Source organism: Trichechus manatus, unplaced genomic scaffold (assembly GCF_000243295.1).
Source record: "Trichechus manatus latirostris isolate Lorelei unplaced genomic scaffold, TriManLat1.0 scaffold00247, whole genome shotgun sequence".
Classification (NCBI taxonomy): Eukaryota; Metazoa; Chordata; class Mammalia; order Sirenia; family Trichechidae; genus Trichechus; species Trichechus manatus.
The window spans coordinates 1,356,826-1,376,934 of record NW_004444183.1 but is presented as its reverse complement, the minus strand read 5'-3'; the positions used below and the strand labels follow the sequence as shown (position 1 = coordinate 1,376,934).

The 20,109-nt window shown below is 39.5% G+C and overlaps 1 protein-coding gene across 1 annotated transcript in view; it reads left to right on the top strand.

The window, feature by feature from the left end:
• ABCA13 (ATP binding cassette subfamily A member 13) overlaps positions 1-20,109 on the top strand; it is a 527,556-nt gene that overhangs the window by 336,856 nt on the left and 170,591 nt on the right. The window contains 1 exon segment of the mRNA XM_023724448.1: positions 12,774-13,023. Coding sequence (XP_023580216.1) covers positions 12,774-13,023 — 250 coding nt within the window.

The window sequence follows — 20,109 nt, the reverse complement described above, 5'->3', positions numbered from 1 at the left end:
GAGATGAATTTGGGGAACATTATGGAAATTCATGTAAATATGTTAAAAATGAAACGTGCAATAAAAAGTAATGTTATATGAAAAAGAGCGGTGTTTTTAATTTAAGAAAGAACCCCAAGGAAAGAAAAATTACGTCTTCCATTACCATTGTAAAATATGTGAAAATGTAATTTTATTTATCTTTCAAATTACAGATTATGGAACTGGAAAATACGTCATTTAAAAAGCTATCTCAACATTTCATTATTAAATAAGAACTGAGTCCAGGATGCATTAAAACAAATTTGGTATGATACAGCTGCATTTACCAGTTTTACTATATTCTACAAAATCCTCACATAAAACTCAATGTAAAGCCCCCCTCTATCAAAGTCAAATTTATATTACGTAGTAGATAACTTCATCAAAATGCTAGTTCAGAATTTCAGAGAAAGGGTGTACTCATGTCTTCTACGAAAAGTGCTTTACGTAGGTACTTTTTCTCTTGTTTTTGAGTGATCTGCACTAGAGAAATGTAATTTCTTAGAATAATCATTTACAAAAACCTTCCTTCTATTGGTGTCCTCAGACACGTCTCTTGTTAGTGATTCCTCCTCCCTGTTGTGCCTGCCTGTGGGCACTCCTCTCTACACAACCATATGTCTTCAGAAACTATCTTCTAAGGGGCTAGTTCTTAAATAAGTTACTTCTTGCATCTCTGAAAGATGGACGAAGGTAAAATAAAACATAACATATACACTTTTTAATCATCAGGACCGTAGAAACTCCATAGAAATGATTTGTAAAGACTAAACCCTGAACTACACGTTCATCCTTGTGTCTGTGATACCATATGTGGAGGCTACTTTTTCATGGGGCAGGAACCTATTTATTTATTAGATGCCTGGATGTATCAAACCCTATGATGGGCACTTTTTCTCACTCATTCCTCACAGCCAGTTTGGAAGCAGTCTTTCCCATTTCTATTATTTGGATGATGAAACTGAGGTTTAGAGACTGCTATCCAGGCACAACACTTGCTATTTCAGTCTGTTTGGAGTCTTTCTTTTTTACAGTTTTTTCCAAGACCCCATAGCTAGTGTTCATGATAATACTTGCAATATTCATACATGACTGGATTAACTAGTTGGCATCTTACAAAACCTAGAGGTCTCATGTGAGAATGACAGGAACACTGTTAAAACCCGGATACTGGGCACCTACCCCAGAATTATTGGTTCACCAGGTCTAGGATGAGACCTGAGAACATGCATTTCTAATAAGTGCCCAAGAGGTGCTGATGCTGCTGGTCCAAGGACTACACTTTGAGAACCACTGCTTTGGTGTGGTGGTAGAAGGGGGATCTACTTAGAATCGGAAATTCTGGTTTATTCTCTCTCTTCACGGCTTTCCAGCAGCATGCTGGGTAAGTCATTTCCCTGCCAAAACTCAGAGTCAGAGGTGGGTTTCTAAGCACCGGTAGCTCTAGCACTCTGTCTGTCTATGCCACTCTATTTGAACTAAGATAAAAGCTGGCCCCACATGGGCACTGGTACCATCTACAGCATTCTTCTAGCTTTGGTTCAGACATTACTCTTCTGGAAGCCTCTCTTAGCTCTCCTGAACAGGGTTATTTACCCCATTCTCCATGTTCCTTCAACACTTAATAGGTGCTTCTTTCATAGGATTGACCATGCTGATTTGCAATGACTTATTTGCATGGATTTTGTTTTCTTCCAACAGGTTTGGCATTTTAATCATCTAGTGTTTGGAGGGTGTATATTAGATTCTCAGTAACAGAACCCTCAAAGCTGCCCAGAAATCTGTGTCTCCCAGGTCAACACTCTCCTACCTGCTGACAAGTCAGTTTCTTTTTAAAATGTGTATTTGATTATCTGCTCTCACTTAAAAAACATTTAGTTTTTTTTTTTCTCAGAATAAATACCCAAATTCGCCCCATGGACCTGTAAGATGATACATGGTCTGGGTCCTGCCTACTATATCTCTGTGCTACAGCCAAACTGACTCTTGGGTTTTGAGCACACTAAGCTCCTTCTTGCCCGAGAACCTTCATAACAGCTCTCTCCCTGCCTAGAATACTCTCCCTTTTCTGCTTCTCTGAGCTAATCCCTATTCATTCTTTAGTGCATGGAAGACTTCTGCAAAGAAGTCTTCACCAACTGCCCACAGAAAGTCAGACACCCTCTCTGTACTCATGGTATCTACCTCCTTTTTGTCTTTCACAGCATCTATGACAGATTGCATTTACATAATTAATTGTACCTGTTTAACATTGGTGCTTATTAAAATACGGTAGGCCCCAAAGGGCAGGGCCTGTGCCCATTTTATGTATTGCCGTATTCCTAGCACCTAATGCAGTGCCTTTTCTCAGTAGACACGTAATTCGTGTTTCTTGCCTGACTGACTAACTGTCCAGGTGTAAGCGTACCTGTGGCCCTGCATGAGGTGGCAGATGGTGACCATTTGACCTCACCCAGGTTCACCTCTATGACTTCCAGTATCCGCAGGTCATTGGCACACATCTGGCCTGTGGAGGAACAGGCCATATGCACCATCCCACCTGTACAATTCTCAGCCTCACAGTGCCCGTTACACTGAACTATCAGGTCCTCGTTGCTGTTTCATGATATAGTTTTAAGAGGGATCTTTTCAAAAAAGACCTAAAATTACCTGAGTACTTTTATGAAGCCCTGGTGGTGCAGTGGTTAAGAGCTTGGCTGCTAACCAAAAGGCTGGCAACTTAAATCCACCAGCCACTCCTTGGAAACCCTATGGGGGCAGTTCTGCTCTGTCCTATAGGGTCGCTATGAGCAGGAATCGATTCGACGGCATTGGGTTTGTTTGTTTGGTACTTATTAGATGGCAGATTCTTAGGTCCAACTTCTACTGATTTTCATTCAGAAGACTTAGGTATTTGCATTTTTTAACAAGTACCCAGGTACCTTTGATTTAGGTGATTATGGCAATGATGAAAAACACCATTATTAGAGTCTCTTCAAGTTCAAAGTCCATGTGAAAGATCACAAATCCACTTAATATTGAATGAATCTGGGAGAGTTGGTTGTTTTCACTATATAACGCTTTGCCACAGCACGTCCCCTCCCTTTTTAAGAAGCCTTATCACCGCCATGTGAGATCAGAGATTGCATTTAAATTCTCAGTTCTATGGTTTGTCAGTACCACCTTATATGAAATACTTCTTTTTTTCTCCCACAGTTTAATCATATGCACTTTACTCCTAATTGTGACTTATTCTGATGATGGAAAGCAATTTTGGCAGTGATTAATTTGAAGAGTCTGCAGCCACTCACTTAGTCTTAAAGACAATCCTGTTTGCACAGCCTACCCTATGCTGGGCTTCCATAATTCTCTGCCTTTTCAAAGAGCCGTTCCAAATTCTGTGGGTGTCTACCAGGTTTAACCAGGGTGTTAAACCTAGAGTGCTCTCTTTTTCGTCTGCATTTCCTTGAACTTCAAAAACTGCCTTCCCTGAAAGCGAGGTGGGGAGGGAACATGACTGCTGCCAATTACACATGCCAAGGAAGGTTTGTTTTCCACGTTAGCTAAAACCAGCAGAGAGATACCGGCAGGGTGCTTTGCAGAAAACAGTCTGCCAAAACAAAATGTATTGAAATAGACTGGGGCAGATAAATGCTGGTGGCAGGTGCCAGAAAGCAGGAACTTCTGTCAGGGGCAGTGGGAAATCTGGGAAATGTGTGGAGCCGTAATTCTTGCAGCCTTGCAAATCAGGGTTGCCAGAGAAAGCTCCTGAAACTGGTGATAAATAGTTCTAATCCTCATCTCTTGAATTGGAATATCATTTTCATGTGAAATATTTGACAAGGACGTGCTTCACTCATCTTAAGTGTAGCCCTTGCCTCAAAGGTAATAATGGAATGGCCTGGATAATTCAGACAAGAGTATCTCTGGGCAACCTTTATTAGCATATATATCTCCAGAAAGCTAAAGATAAACCTCCTCGTGTGCTCTCAAGGACTTCTTCAATCTTTCCTCAACACTCACCTCTCTGCTGGAGCTGAGGAGATTTGAGTAGGACATCTTGAACTGGCTACCTCAATTGCATCCTCCTCCCTGGTCCCACAAATCTCATTTCCTCCTCCTATATATAGGTACCAGTTAATGCTGTGAGCAGTTGTATTTATCTCTCTTAAGACTGCAGTACAACATCACGGCTTTGTTTGGTCATCTAATTTTGTTGTTGATGCTCTGATTGAAAATCATATTGAAACAGAGACACTTATTTAATATTTTCAAGATTGCTGTTGAGTGAGGCCCCCTAGGCTTGTTTTTCCAAGCTGAGCTTGGAATCAAGAGGTTCAAAGAACTGGAAAAAAGACATAAGTGATATTAAGTTTTTTGAGAAGGGGAAGAATGGATGTAGAGGAGAAGGAAGCCTAAACTTAGTGAGGTGAGAAATAGATAAGGACACAGAATACAGTATTTGATCAATATCCATTCATTCACTCATTCATCAGACATTATTGCACATCTTCTCTGTGTTGAGGAGTTTGCTTAAAGCTGAGCATAAACAGGTGACTTAAGTTTAGCCCCTGGCTGTAAGGATCTCTTTGAGCCGTGAAGAAACAGGCATGTGGAAGGTGACATCATGAGGGAGGTGGACATAGGACCCAGGAGAGGATTTGTTAGTAGGGATTTTTCTTTTCTTTTAGGTATATATGTTGACCCTCACTATGTGCCAGGTGCCATCTAAAGGCTTCTATTTCTGTTATCATTAATAACTTTGATTTGAGTAAGCCTTGAAACACAAGGCTGTCTGACAACAGAGCCTGGTGCCTAAACATTGTGAACCCTGCTTCCCAAATGTGATCAGAATGGAAACCAGAGAACAGGGCCAAGGTTGAGTCCTGGGGACATCAATTAGAACGTTTAGGGGGCTCAGGTTTAGAAACCTAAGTGGAGGAGGCCATTTAGAGCTTGCAGGAGGACCTGCCTTTGGTGGCTGTTAAGAGAAATCACAATCTCAGGGTTGAAGTGACTTGCCCAGGTGGTGTAAGTTGTCAGTGTCAATGCTGAGGCTGCATCCCTGGTTCCTTGAATGCCATGTCACTGCCTTTTCAAGGAAGGTTAATCAGAGGAGCTTCAGCAACCTTTAAATTACTTTTAAAAATTGTGTCTCCATGGAAGGGATGACCCTGTTCCAAAGTGAAATCCTAATTTGATGCTTTTTAACATTTTGGCTATTACAATCGCAGTGTTTTTCAAAGAACCGAATCAATGAGACATCAGCTATATAGCAATTGGAAACTTAGGTGGCATGACGTGTAGAAAGTTACTCTTTTACCTAGATGCCTTTTTATTTATTTTTTTAATCTCATGTAAAAAAGCAGTTTGGCTATTATAAGAAACAACCAGATAAAGCATTCTAGAGTTGAGTAAGATAGAGTTGTGAAATTATCAGTAAAGCAATTTGGATAAATATAGCCTCCACTTATTAGCTTTTTAAAGAATTAAACATCACATTGAGTTTCCTTTTTAAAAGAATATTGTAACCAAGGTGACAATAACTTACCATGGTTTTAAGAATTTGTATATGTCTGAGTACAATATTTAATATTTAAAAAAATATTTTATTTTGGGTTTTATGCAGTATTAGTAAATACATAAAAAACACATTAAAAAAAAAAGCAAAATAAAAAAACCAAATCCATTGCCGTTAAGTTGATTCTGACTCACAGTGGCCCTATAGGATAGAGTAGAACTGCCCCATAGGGTTTCCAAGGAGCAGCTGGTGAATTTGAACTGCCAGCCTTTTGGTTAGCAGCTGAGCTCTTAATCACTGCACTACCAAGGCTCCAGTAAACACATAAGTGTCACAAAATGTACTACAAAAATGTTTTCTTTTCCTTAACTCTCCCAATATGAGGGTATTTGATTTTGTTGGTTTTCTTCTTGGAGAAACAAGCATGGTAAAAATAAGACAGTTTAGTCATAATTTTTTTTATAAATGTCATACAACTGTACATTTTACCAGAACAATGACTGAAGAGTACCACATCTCAACTTTTTGTTTTATAAATGGGGAAACTGAGGGAATCACCTGTCCAAAATGTTCAATGTGTTCATGGTAAAACTAGTGCTGGAATTCAGGTATCGTGATTCCTGGCTAGATAAGGAGCCTCCCCTGTGAGACAGTTACAACTGGTGAATGCCACCTTAAAGTTGTCTGCTTAATTCAGCTAGAACCATGTTCCCCAAGGAAACATATGGCCTTGTTAGGGTTTTCCATATAACGCACCTGTTTCCATTTCATTGATTGGTGAGAACGGATGAAATGATCTGTGTCTTTTCATGTCTGCTAATGGTTTTGGAATCCAATATTATCACTGTGGTGCAGGACAAAAAAAATTCCTAACCAATTCCCTAACTGTGGCTGTTGTTAGTTGCTGTACAGTTGACTCCAACTCATGGCCATCTTCTTCATAACAGAATGAAATATTGCCCGGTCCTGTTCCATTTCCATGATCTTTGATATGTTTGAGTTCATTATTGTGGCCACTATGTCAATTCATTTCATTGAGGGTTTCCCTCATTTCTGCTGGCCCTCTACTTTACCAAACGTGATGTCCTTTTCTAGCAACTGGTCTTTCCTGATGGTATGTCCAAAGTAAGCAAGACAAAGTCTCACTGTCCTCACTTCTAAGGAACATTCTGGTTGTATTATTTTTCTAAGACTAATTTTTTTCTTCTGGCAGCCCATGGTACATTCAATATTCTTTGCCAACACCGCAGTTCAGATGCATAGCTTACTATATTTCTGTCTCATAATCCACGTGTTTTCATATGATTCCCTCTTCTTGGAATGTCTTCCAAACACCAGTTACCCTCCTGACATGTCCGTGAACAACTTTTTAGTTTTTGACTCTCTTAGTATTAATGGCCTCCTGGGGGAAACTTTCTCTAACCCACTGTTGAGTGCTTTATTCAAATAGATATCTTAAGGGCCTAGCATAGTACTTGCACATAGTCAATGCACAAAATATTCTATTCCCACAAATTTAACTTATTTCACAACCTCTCCTGAACTTGGTTTCTTCATTCATAAATGAAAGGTTTGAACTATATTATTTTTAAGATCAACTTCAACCTAAAATTCTGTAACTTAGTAAACATAGAATTATACTGTTTCTATTTCATGAAATGGTGTTTCATTTCTTGAATAAATATGCAGTCTTTACAAAATAATTATTGATTGCAAGATAAGTATTCATTGCAGAATTATGAAATTATGAAAAATTATGAAATTAAAGTGGCCATAATCTCACTATCCAAATAAATATAAACCTTTAAATAGGTTGAAAAACACTTATACTATCTTAGCTTTTTGGGTTAGAAAGAACACTCTACAAAACAGCATATAGAATCTGGAAATTATTTCCTAAAATAAAGCTTTAATTAAATTTATACGCAAAAATATTGTTTTTTCCACTTTAATATTAGTATTATTTAGTAAATTAAGTGCATTCTCTGTTATTTTATAACAGACTTTCAAAATCTGATATGAATATTTTCCCATAATTATATACTAATTTTTTAACTCCTCCTTCCTTTTATTTTTGGTTTATATGTGTTGTTAATATCTGAACCATGTTCTCTCCCCCACTTAGTTTACTGAGCCACCCTTTGTAGATACTTTTTAAAAAATGATATGATTCTATCTTAAATTGTTTTATTCACTTGCAAGCTGTAATAAACATTCTCCACATCAATGAGTGTTCATTCATTTTATTACCTTAAATAGATTAGTATAGTCCACTGTATGGTCGTATTGTAATTTGTTCAACTAATTCCCACTTGTTAAACATGTAAGTTGCTTCCAACTTCTTGCTCCTATTTTCTTTAAACAAGGTGTAGCAAACCACTTTGTTTGACATATTTGATGAATTTCTAGATACAACTCTTGAATTGGAATTAGTGAGTCAAAGATTATCCCTAGTTGTTCCCCACAGAAAGACTGTGTTGATCTTTTCTCCCACCAACAGGGTATGAGAAAGCCTATTTTCTTGAAAACCTCAATAATGTTAGGTGTTAACACGGTTTTTAGTTTTTATCGTATTGATGAGGTGAAAAACAAATCTTATCGTTTTATTTTGCAATATTAATATATTGGCAGTTCTGTAGTCCTTCTTTAATGAATTGCATATTCATGCATGCTGGTTGCTCCTTTTTCTTTGGGGATGTTTCTCTTTCTTTATTGACTTGAAAGCATTACATTTGTAATGGTTTATTTAAAAAATCTTCTAGAACATTTGGATGGATTCAGTAACGGGGAGATCATATTCTGAGGTGCATGCTGAGCCCTTGACATTTTAAGTTGTTCCTGACTAGGTGTTAATGTTGAACAATTGAAGCCGCCCGAAAAAAGAATCCTTGGACACTTTCCCTAAGCAATGTGATGGTTAGGGTAAATAGGAATGCATAATCATGGATGTAATTGGAGTCCTTGAATATAATTGCATTCATAAGTCAGATAAGATAATTCATAACAATTTGGTCCAGCATTTTAATTTTGTCTGTTAAATTATTCATGTGAATAGTTTTATGAGTTTAGCCATGAATATTTGATTGGTGGGTGATTCATAACCATAAACTATCTTAGCCCTTTATTTTTCTCATTTATGTCCAGTTAAGGTGGGGAAAATTTTTTCTTCTTAATATGAGAAACACCTTTGCCCACAGACTTACTGGGGCTGTTTGATTAGCATTTACTATCACTGAAGGTCAAAGTTGTGTCTGTTCTGGTAGTTTAACAAGTATGGTAATAATAATTCTCATTACCTAGAAGGAAAACATTATGTCTCCATTTTACAACTAAGGAAATGACATCCAGATAGGTTAAGTAATTTTCCAGAAGTATGTTAGTGGTCAAAACTGAATTCAGATCTAAACGTATTTAGTTGAACTTCCCTTACCCCACAGTGACTCTGATGATGATGCTCTGTGAGCAAAACCAGGGGCACGTAAACTGCCACCCGCTGACTGTGCTCCCAATCCCACTTCATCACCAGGGCTAATTTACTAAGTAGATATCCAGCAACCATGTAGTCATGTCCTATTTCCATTTTGTATCACTTGACTACCTAGACAAAAATCTATTTTTTATTACATGAACAGGTATTTACAGCCATTTGCCTAGTGTACACATATATGAGAAGGTGCCTAGTTTGACAGACGTCTAAGTGTGGTTCGCTAAATGTGAATGCCAAACGATACCACTTAAAAGCTAATTTGTGGTCCGTGGCTTCTGGTGGTTGTTGTTCTTAGGTGCTGTCAAGTCAGTTCCAACTCATAGAGACCCTATGCACAACAGAAACAAACACTGCCCAGTCCTGCGCCATCATCACAATTGTCATTATGCTCAAGTCCATTGTTGCAGCCATTGTGTCAATCCATCTCGTGGCTTCTGGTAGACAGTGAGAATAGGTATGGTGGGAGCATAAGCCATTGGACCTACAAATGACCTTTTCAATTCCTCTTGAACCTAAGAAGAACAAGGCAGTCTACTCTACCAGCAAAAGAGCACCGTGGCCAAAGGCTAGTGAAGAAATCAAATAATTATCTCGATAATTACTTTTGAAAATCAAGGAGATGGGAACCAACAACGTCTAAATTATTTTACCTTGAGTTAGGTAATTCCCCTAATTATCCTAATAGATCTGAATGCATAGTCATGTAAATTGCATTATTATAACCTCACAAAACTAGCAGGAAGTGTACATATGTATATGCACACACATATGTATGTACATAGATATGAATGTGTGCACATATACATATATACACACACACTCATATACCTATATGAGTGTGTCTGTATGTGTATACATATGTACGCATTTACATATATCCAATGTAATTCAATAATAAATCCTTCCTAGCACTCAAATCTCTGTATATGCTGATTTAATAACTGCTTTGTGAGAGTCATACATAAATTACCATTGGTAATGGCATTAATTCAGTGGCCTCATAACTCAGCTGAGCATCAGAATCTCCTATAAAGTTATTAAAAATGTGTGCTACAACATGGTGACCCTTGAAAACGTTACAGTGAGTGAAACACACCAATCACAAAAGGACAAATATTGTATGATCTCACTAATATGAAATACCTAGACTAGGCAAATGCTTAGATATCAGACTTTAATAGTGGTTATCAGTGGTGGGAAGCCCTGGCGGCACAGTGGTTAAGAGCTCGGCTGCTAACCAAAAGTTGGCAGTTCAAATCGACCAGCAGCTCCTTGGAAACCCTATGTGGCAATTCTCCTCTGTCTCGGAGGGTCGCTATGAATCGGAATCAACTCGACAGCATCGGTTTTTTGGCTTACCAGGGGTGGAAGGGACGGGAAATGAGGGACTTATTGTTTAGCAACCACTGAGTTTCTCTTTATGGTGATGGAAAATTTACAGATATTGGTAGTGGTTGCACAACATGATTGATGTAACTGGGGTCACTGAATTGTACAAGTCAAAGATGTTGAATTGGCAATTGCTGTATTATCTATATTTTTACAATAATAAAAAATGCACACTTTTAGCTCTGAGGCCCTGGTAGTTTTGATTCTGCCTGATGTGAGACCCGGGGATCTGTATTTTTTAAAGTGCCCCAGATGTACCTGATATGTAGCCTGATTTATAAACCACTGTTTTAATCACGTTGGAGCCCTGGTGGCACAGTGGTCAAAAGCTCAGCTGTTAACCAAAAGGTCAGCAGTTCTAATCCGCCAGCTGTTCCTAGGAAACCCTATGAGGCAGTTCTGTTCTGTCCTATAGGGTCACTAGGAGTCGGAATGGACTTGACAGCAATGGGTTTTGGTTTTAATCACATAACATCCCACCCACCCTCATTAGAGATCTACTCATTATACAGTAAAAGATTACTTTGCATTATAACACTCGTGTCTAGTCACATGACTCCTGGCTTAAAACTCTTCAGCCTGGTATAGACTCTGTAATCCTTAACATGGCTGTCAGAGCCCTTTGTGACTTGGTTTCTGAACCGCGTTTAACTTTCATCTCTTGCACTCACCACACGTATTCTGCTCTCTTCCCACAGAGAATAATTCACAGAATATGCCATGCTTATTTATACCTAGTGGTTCGTCCTTTAAACGTCCTCATTTTCCTGTTTACCTGCAAACTCCTTTTAACGCTTACGGATTTTGCCTTGATGCCCCCAGGACTGTGACTGCTTTCTGATTTCCCCCTTAAACATCCCGAGGACTTACTCCTTCTTACCAATGTTTTAAGCCATGTCCACCTCTAGTAGAATGTTGGGTGCACTGTATCAAAGTTATTTGTTTACGTTTTTATGGCTACCTCTAGATTATGCCTTTTTCGAGGACAGAAACCATGTAGCCCGGTGCCTGCCACATACTGGGGACTCACTAAATATCTGGTAAATGAAGGGAGTTATTTCAGATGTACATTTTTATTCCCGACTCTGCTTCTAAAGCTCTGTTTGTGATGCTATTACAAATAATATGTCTTTCAAAATGGGACAGTTTCTTTAAAAATATTTGCCTTTGATTCTTCAAACTTGGATACTGCTCTTCTACTAATTGTATTTCAATTTAGTATTTGTGAATTGTAAAATCAATCTAGTAGGTCTGTTCTTTTGTAAGACCACTTTTCTTTTAATACCTTTTATATTGGATTTTATGGACAACTTTAAAGAGAATCACTGGGAAAAACTATTGAGAGAGCTGATCAATCAGGCTTGTGTCCTTCCCTTTAGATACAGCGTAAGATTGCAGTCACTGGGTCTGCCTCCCTTCCTGCGCCTGTCTTCTCATTATCACATTGTATGTAAAGATTGCTCTCAGCAGCCTTTTTTTGCAGCAGCGGGCTTACACTTGGGCAGGTTTATAGAGACTTTTTATGGAGCCTCTGAATGATCACTCATGATAATCAATAGATTGATGCTACACAGCTTACACTTTACTTTTGAATTTCACTTTTTACTCTCTGATTGCTGATGGCTGTTTTCAGAATTGCTGTGTGCCCATAAGAAAGAGTAGGGAAGGGAGGAAGTGAAGAGCTGAGGATCGCTGGGCGAAGGGACAGACAATAGTAAGACACCAGAGACACCCCAAGGTCACATGAAGGCTGTGCCGGGGTTCACGTTGCCCATGGCATCCTCGACTTGGAAGGGAAGGTTACAAGGTGCAGGAGGGGCTAAAGGGTGGAGAGAAGTGAGGAAAGGCACCTGGCATGGTGCTTCCCCAAATCCTGACCCAGTTATAACCTTGGGCTTTCTCAGGAAGGGCCACAGGTTAAGAACATAGAGGAAAGAAGGTAGGAGAAAAGGAGAGGAACAGAGACAGAACCCTGGGAAGGACTGGCCTGTTCTGAAGAGCCACGTGAGGGAGAGCAGAAGATCTTGCTGTTATTTTTTGGCTTTGATGTGTTAGAGTTGATACTAATGTATCAGACTTTATTTTAACCAATGAAGATAAACAAAAGCCCCTTTCTCCTCATCCTCTCACATGTGGCTTTCCCTTCAGAAGCAAGACCAGAGTGGAATTCACAGTCAGACACTTTGCTCTTGATTTTTAATTTTATAATCACACACTTTACCCTTCTAGAACAGGCACACAGAGGCCCAGGTTTGGTCCTTGTGATAAATAGGAATGCTCTTATTTTCTGTGGAGCGTTAGAACCCGTGGCATTACTATGGATAACTGCTTATATCGTAAGTTTCCTCAGCATTGCTGAATCTTCTGTCGCTGCAGACGATGCTCCCACGAAGGTCCCGCCCGCCCAGGGCCTCCAGCTGCTCCGCTCACAGATGGCTGCCCTTTTGACCAAGAGGCTTTGCCACACTCTCCGGGCCTGGCAAGGCATGCTCTCGGACCTGCTGCTGCCTGTCCTCTTTGTGGCTTTGGCCATGGGCTTATTCATGGTGAGGCCTTTGGCCATCAGCTACCCTCCCCTCAAACTGGCACCCGGCCATTATGAGAGGGCAGAAACTTATTTTTTCAGGTAAGAACTGTTTTTTTCTTCTACATTTTGAAATGATGTTGGGATAGATTATGAGTAGCAGTTGCCTTGATGCTTTTAAGGATTTTGCACCAAAATTTCAAATGAAAAGTTCTAAACTATAAATGCGGTTTTCATTATTTTAGAGGTCTGAGGTAACAAGGATAACCTTCGAAAAGCTCTTGCTCCATTCAGGGCCTTAGGACAGAAGGTGCAAGCCTGGACTCATGCCTGTGCATCCCTGGGCACACTGCTCCCTCAGGCCTCAGGGTCCCTTCTATGAAAGTGACACTGTACCATAAGCTGGCATGCAAAGGGCCCCCATGCACAGGGGCACATTGGTAGGAACTAGTAGGGACACATGTTTTCCAGAATTCAGAATTTTTAGGATTTGGGAAAAGTATATAAATTATATATTCCACAGTACTCTTAACAGGTGTGTCTGAGGCAGCAGCTCATAGTCAAGACTACAAAATATTCCCACGTCAGTTTAGGTCATGTTTTGCTGCCAATAAATGCTGACCAGTCCAGCTTTTGCCACCAAATTTACAAGAGAAGTTCTCAAAGCTTATGGGTTTTAGGTTTACGGATATGGGAGTGTGGCCCTCAGACAGGAACCCCATCTCTGACATTGCTTTCCCTCAGTTTGGCCTGCCTCCTATCCAGACTCAGGGAGCCCTACTGGCGCAGTGGTTAAGAGCTCAGGCGACTAACCAAAAGGTCGGCAGTTTCAATCCACCAGCCGCTTGCTGGAAACCCTATGGGGCAGTTCTGCTCTTTCCTTTAGGGTCGCTATGAGTTGGAATCGACTTGACGGCAATGGGTTTTGGTTTGGTATATCCAGATTGTGCTGTGCTTTCCGTTCACTGAGTGCCTGCTCTGTGCTGGGCATTGCCATGTCTCTGATAGCAGACAGCACTGCTGTAAACATGCGCGATGATCCTGGCATTATCCTGTGACCCCTGATTTATGAGCGCAGGCACATTTCTGGGCTTTCTCATGGTATGGACAACTAACAGGACAATATCTGTTCTGCTTTTGTCAGAAATATATTTTTATCAAACTAATCAGCTTAATTATGTTGTCTGTAAGTGCTAATATTCACATAACTCCAAAGGGTCTATAATTTGGAATTAGAGTTAAACAAATACAGGCACAAAAACAAACGATCCAGTTTGTTTCTTTCACTTTTCATTAAATGTATTTTCATCCTCTGCATTTCTTTAGGGGCCCTGGTGAGACAGTGGCTAAGAGCTTGGCTGCTAACCAAACAGTCGGCAGTTCACATCTGCCAGCCGCTCTTTGGGAACCCTATGGGGCAGTTCTACTCTGTCCTGTAGGGTTGTAAGAGTTAGAATTGACTCAATGGCAACGGGTACGGGTATGTCTTCATGTTCCACGGGGTCTGGGTTTAAGAAAAACCCCTTACGATAGCCCCGTTTATAGAAATGCATACAAGCCCACCCAAGTGTTCTGTCCTCAACTGGTTTTTCTTTTTTTTTTTTGTCTTTTCTGGCAACATTTTTATTGATCTCCTCTTAGCCTTCTTCTATGAAATGTTTAAAATTAACACAGTTGCGTAAGACTATCCACTAATGCTTTAATTCTGGCCAAATATTCAGATCTCTGTTACATTCCTCAAGGATGAAAGGGCTGCAACTATTTTAAGCTTTTTAATTATAAAAAATACATTTCTTGAATAAAATAATACAAAATTCAGGTAATCCAAAAAAAAAAAAAATCACATATACTCCTATTAGAGATTAAAAAAAAAAAAAACCCCGTTGCTGTTGAGTCGATTCCAACTCGTAGCGATCCTCCTATAGATCAGAGTAGAACTGCCCCACAGCGTTTCCAAGGAGCAGCTGGTAGACTTGAACTGCCGACCTTTTCATTAGCAGCCATAGCTGTTAACTACTGTGCCACCAGGGCTTCACTAGAGACATACACTGTAAACATATAGGTGTATAATCTTCCACATGGTATGTACAATACATTTCATTTCATGGATTTTTAGTTTTATAAACATGAGATTATACTATAATACTTCTCCTGATGTACTTTTTCATTCAATAATATATTTGTATACCTGTTCTTATGAATCAGTACAACTGCATCATCCCTTTTGAATGCTGTACAGTAAGTAGAACATTGAATGGAGGTATCATAATTCATTTAAACAATCTCTATTTTAGGGTATGCAAAAGTTTATTATTGTATTTATTTAGCATTTTTTCACGGTTGTATGCAATTCTGTATGAATATTTTTATCTGTGCTTATGCAGCTGTCCAAAGTTTTTCATTATCACACATTAAAAGTTAATAGGCCAAAAGACATCAGTATTTTCAAGATTGTCGTTGATGTTGTTAGTTGCTGTGGAGTCAGCTTCAACTCATGGCTACCTTATGTATAACAGCTCTAAACACTGCCCAGCCCTGTAACCATCTTTACAGTTGTTGGTATGTTTCAGTCTATTGTTGGGGCTATTGTGTTAACTAATGTAATTGAGGGTTATTCCCCTTTTTGCTGACCCTCTACTTTTCCAAACATGATGTCCTTTTCTAGTGATTGATCTTTCCAAAGTAAGTGAGCTGAAGTCTTGCCATCCTAAAAATGAGGATTCTGGTTCTATTTCTTCTAAGACTGATTGCTAATTACCTTTATAAAAGTATACCAATTTACGGTCCCATAAAGTCATTTGTTCTTCTGTTCAATAATCATTTATTGTGCACATACTATATGCCAGATACTGTTCTAGGCAGTAGTTACACATATATGAATAAGGCAGACCAAAACCCTTACTCATTCTTGTGGGAGAGAGAAAGCTCATTTCCCCAAACCCTCACTTTTACTTTGTAGAGTTCAGACCCAGCATCTCACTGCTTCATTAGGTAGCTTTTGGGTTTCTATTGCGGTTGAATATACTCAGTTATTTTTTGGCTGTTTAAAATTCACTTTATATACCAAACATACCAAGTATCATATATATTATAAATATATGTCCCATATTATTGCTTGCTTCTGATTTCCCCTTTGCGCTCCCTCCTACCAACTGCATTGTCATCTGTTCATCTTTTCCTTCTGAGGCTGGTAAGAATTTCTCTACATACTGTTTATTTCACGGATACCATTTTCTATTAATTCCAAACAGCCACTCACTTTCTCTACTGCATTTTTATTTTGGTAATTACGTTTTTAATCTGAAAGCATTTTTTTGTGTAACTTCTTTAATATTTTAATATATTTCCATATAATTTTAATAATATTTTTTCATAGATGAGATCTCTGGGTGTAGTGGAAAAATAAAATTTTGTGGATCTGAAAGCATTTTTTTTTCCTGCTTTCAGAGTATTTGGTTTTCACAGAAGTAACGCATTTCAAAATTATTTTGATTCTTAGAACTAGAGATCTCTTCATATTTTCTTCTATTTCTGAGTCACTCTTGAAAGTTACTCTTTGTTTGTTCTCGTTTCTCATAATGTTACCCAAATTATGAAACCAAAGAATCTACATATCTGGTCCTTTCGTTTCTCATCTGTACGGATGGAATTCCACCTGTGACAGGATATGGTATGTGTTCTGTCGTAAATAGAGTATGTTCTTCTTCTAAGCTTTCAGTTCCAGACTAAATAGAAACAAATTTACATTTTCTTAGCTTTTATTTTGTCAGAATGATAGTTTAGTTATTTATGAGGAAACAAACAAGAAGCTACCACGTAGCATCCATACTGAGAAAAAGTTTTATTGTTTTCTTAGTTATTTTTCATTTTGTTGTGACAGTCAAAAATTAGTGAGGGAGGAGAATGGCTATCCACCTTTTCTGCCTGATATAACTCCTCTTGTTAGGAACTCATTGCCTTTCTTCTGTATACTGTGTCCTCTCTATTTAGGATGACCACATGTCTTGGATTTCTCAGAAGACACCTCCTGTTGCCTTGATTTACATATTAAGCATGACCCTTTTCTCTCTCCAAAGTGTGCTGGTATGGGTGATAAATTATATGGTCATCCCACCTATATTGAGTCTGAGCATTATGATCTAAATCTTAGCACAAGAATGATTCCCAAAGTAACAAAGCTCTTCACCTCTCGTGATTCCCACCCCACACACGCTGTCCATGGCTCACCCGACTCCTATTTTTGCTGCTTCAAATGTGGGCAAATCCCATTTCATGACACATGTGAGCAATCCTTACCAGCTGGCATATAGTGTTCCCACAGCAGTTCCTCTTTACTTTCTGCTTAGAGTCACTCCCTGCTAATGGATGTATAGTTCATACCTGCATGTAGCTTTCAAAAATAATTAGGTGCTTAGTCTTGCATTGACCTGGCCCACACGTAAATCTTACCTTATTAGTGTCCTGACAACTCTCAAAACAGCCTCGTGCTCCTAAAATCTTAGAGTTGAGAAAATGAAATGATGTACCTGGATTGAATTCATTTAAACTTTCTTGAAGAATATACATTTTTATGAAAACAAAAACCAATTAAATAAATTGGAGAGATTCTCTTCAGCATAGATATTTTCATGAATGATATGAGCAGACAACATCTGCAGGCACAGAGAGGGTTGTGTCCTCTGGGGGCCCAGAGAAACCTGGGGCTGTGATGACTCAGTCATTAGCCCAGTGACCTCCACTCAAACGCCATGGGGGTCACGGGGGAGCAAGGACATCATGACACACTCAGATGCTTAGTTTGTGACCCAATGTCCCTTCAGTACCCTCACCCCATGGCCTTTTATGTAACTGTAAGAAGGAAAAGCCAAATGGAGCACGTCTGGGCTATTTTTTATTCTGGCCAGCCAGTTTGCGAGCCCTGTTTATTGCCTTTCACTTTTGTTCTGAATCAACTTGATTTTTGATTGCTGTTTTCAGAAGGCTCCAGAAGTTCTCCCTTCTTACTGAGAACTGTGAAGCAGAAAGTTGGCAGGGCTGAGTCAGGCGACATGTAAGCTGGGGTCCGGCACTCCAACTATGAGTTAAACAGTTTAAACACAGATACACCTTTTTTTTTCCCTATGAAAAATCTGAAGGTTGAAAAACTCTGAAGTCCCTGCTGAAAATTCTTAAACAGCATCCTGTTGCCCACGGAGTGATGTCTGAACATCTCATCGTGGCTTATTAGGTCTGCCAGGTGCCTCTGCAGCCTCAGCTGCTACCATTTACCTGGTGCTCTGCACTTCCGAAGTACATGGTCATCCACTATGTGGCTGCATCTCTCCTTGTTTGACAGAATGCAGACACTGCCTTCTTTTCCTCACTCCCTGGCTCTCTAGGCCATCCCCACTCCATACATACTAGTTTGCCCAGCAAAATAACACTTTCAGGACTGGCTCATGCGTCCCTGCCTCCAGGCATCCTTAACCACCCACTCTTCTTTGTATCTGCAGCTGTAGATGTGTAGATCTCACTGTGGTTGAAATTATTGCTTGAGAGTCTTGCCTCCCTTCTTACAGGGTGAGATTAAAAAAAAAGAGGGAGAAAGAATCATTGATGGTGACATGTATTCATGAAGACACTGAACTCAGAGATGTTAGATGACATACTCAGTTTGACACAACCTACTAGGAGTGGGACTAGGAAAAAAATTCAGGTTTTCTGGCTGCAATTCTTCATTCCACAAACATATGCAAAGATACAAGCCCTACCCTTAGAAAGTTTACAGTCAGTAGGTAGAATAAACCTACCAACAGATCTGGGCAAAGAATTCTGATAAATGCTGTGGTAGAGGTGGGTGCATGGTGGAGAGACTGCACTCAAGCTCTGTGTATGGATAGACCTATCTGGATGTGAAAAAGAAGACTTTTAAGGGATATGGCACACGAACTGATTCTTGAATAATAAGTAGGTGTCTTCTAGCCAAGTAGGAGAGAAGTGGGTAATCCAGGAAAACCCTTTACGTCTTTTGGCAGGTGCTATAAGACATTCCAGGTAGAATAGATTTTATCCTGCCAACAGAATAAATGGAAACATTAACGTTTTTAAAGTGTGGGGCGTGGCGTAGTTTTAGAGCAGCATTTCCCAAATGGTTGTTCTATGGAGCACTATGCCACAGGAGGTTTGATCTGTGTGTCACAAAAAATGATTCCATGTTCCTGTTGGGGTTAATTGGGTTGCTAAACAGATTAAATGGGTTGCTTTTCTGTAAGCTTTACAGCGGTTTTAATATAGCCAAAAAGAAAATATAGGTAGTTTTTTGTTTTGTTTTGTTTGACCTCGGGTTTAGGACTTGCACATTGGGCCACAAAGTCCACTTTCGTCTGTTGTCTTACTTGGTTTTAAGAATATACTAAGCATCATGGAACATACGGAATCTAAGACTGTAGCTATATCTTATATTTGTTGTTAGCTGCTGTCGAGTTGGCCCCTGACTCATGGCAACCCCGTTCACAACAGCAGGAAATGCTGCCTTTTCCTGCGCCATCCCCATGATCAGTTGTGGGTTGGACTTTTGTGATCCATAGAGTTTTTATTAGCTGATTTTCAGAAGTAGATCACTAGGCCTTTCTTCATAGTTCATCTGAGTCTGGATGCTCTGATGAAACTTGTTTAGCATCATTGCAACAAATAAGCCTCCACTGACAGGTAGCTGTCCATGAGGTGCATTGGCCAGGAATCGAACCCAGGTCTCCCACATGGAAGGCAAGAATTCTGCCACTGAACCACTACTGTACCTTGATGTCCCATCCTGCTGCCTCTGGTCTAAATGTATTCCAATTATTCAGTTGTTAAGTTTACAAAAAAGAACTCAGGTTGCACAAAGGTCGGATCGGCAGTTCGAACCCACCAGCCGTTCGGTGGGAGAAAAGACCTGGCGATCTGCTCCCATAAAGATTACTCCCTAGAGAACCCTATGGGCAGCTCTACTGTGTCATAGAGGGTTGTTATGAGTTAGAATTGACTCTACGGCACAGAACAACAACAAAGTTAACAAAAGAGCATCATAATTTTGAGACTGACGGTTATCACTTAACGTGGTGTTGCCAAGGTTTATCCATGTTGTTGGATGTCGCTGTAGTTCACTTATTCTGACAATTGCACACTATCCTGTTGTGTGAACATACCACATTTATTCCTCTCCTCTCT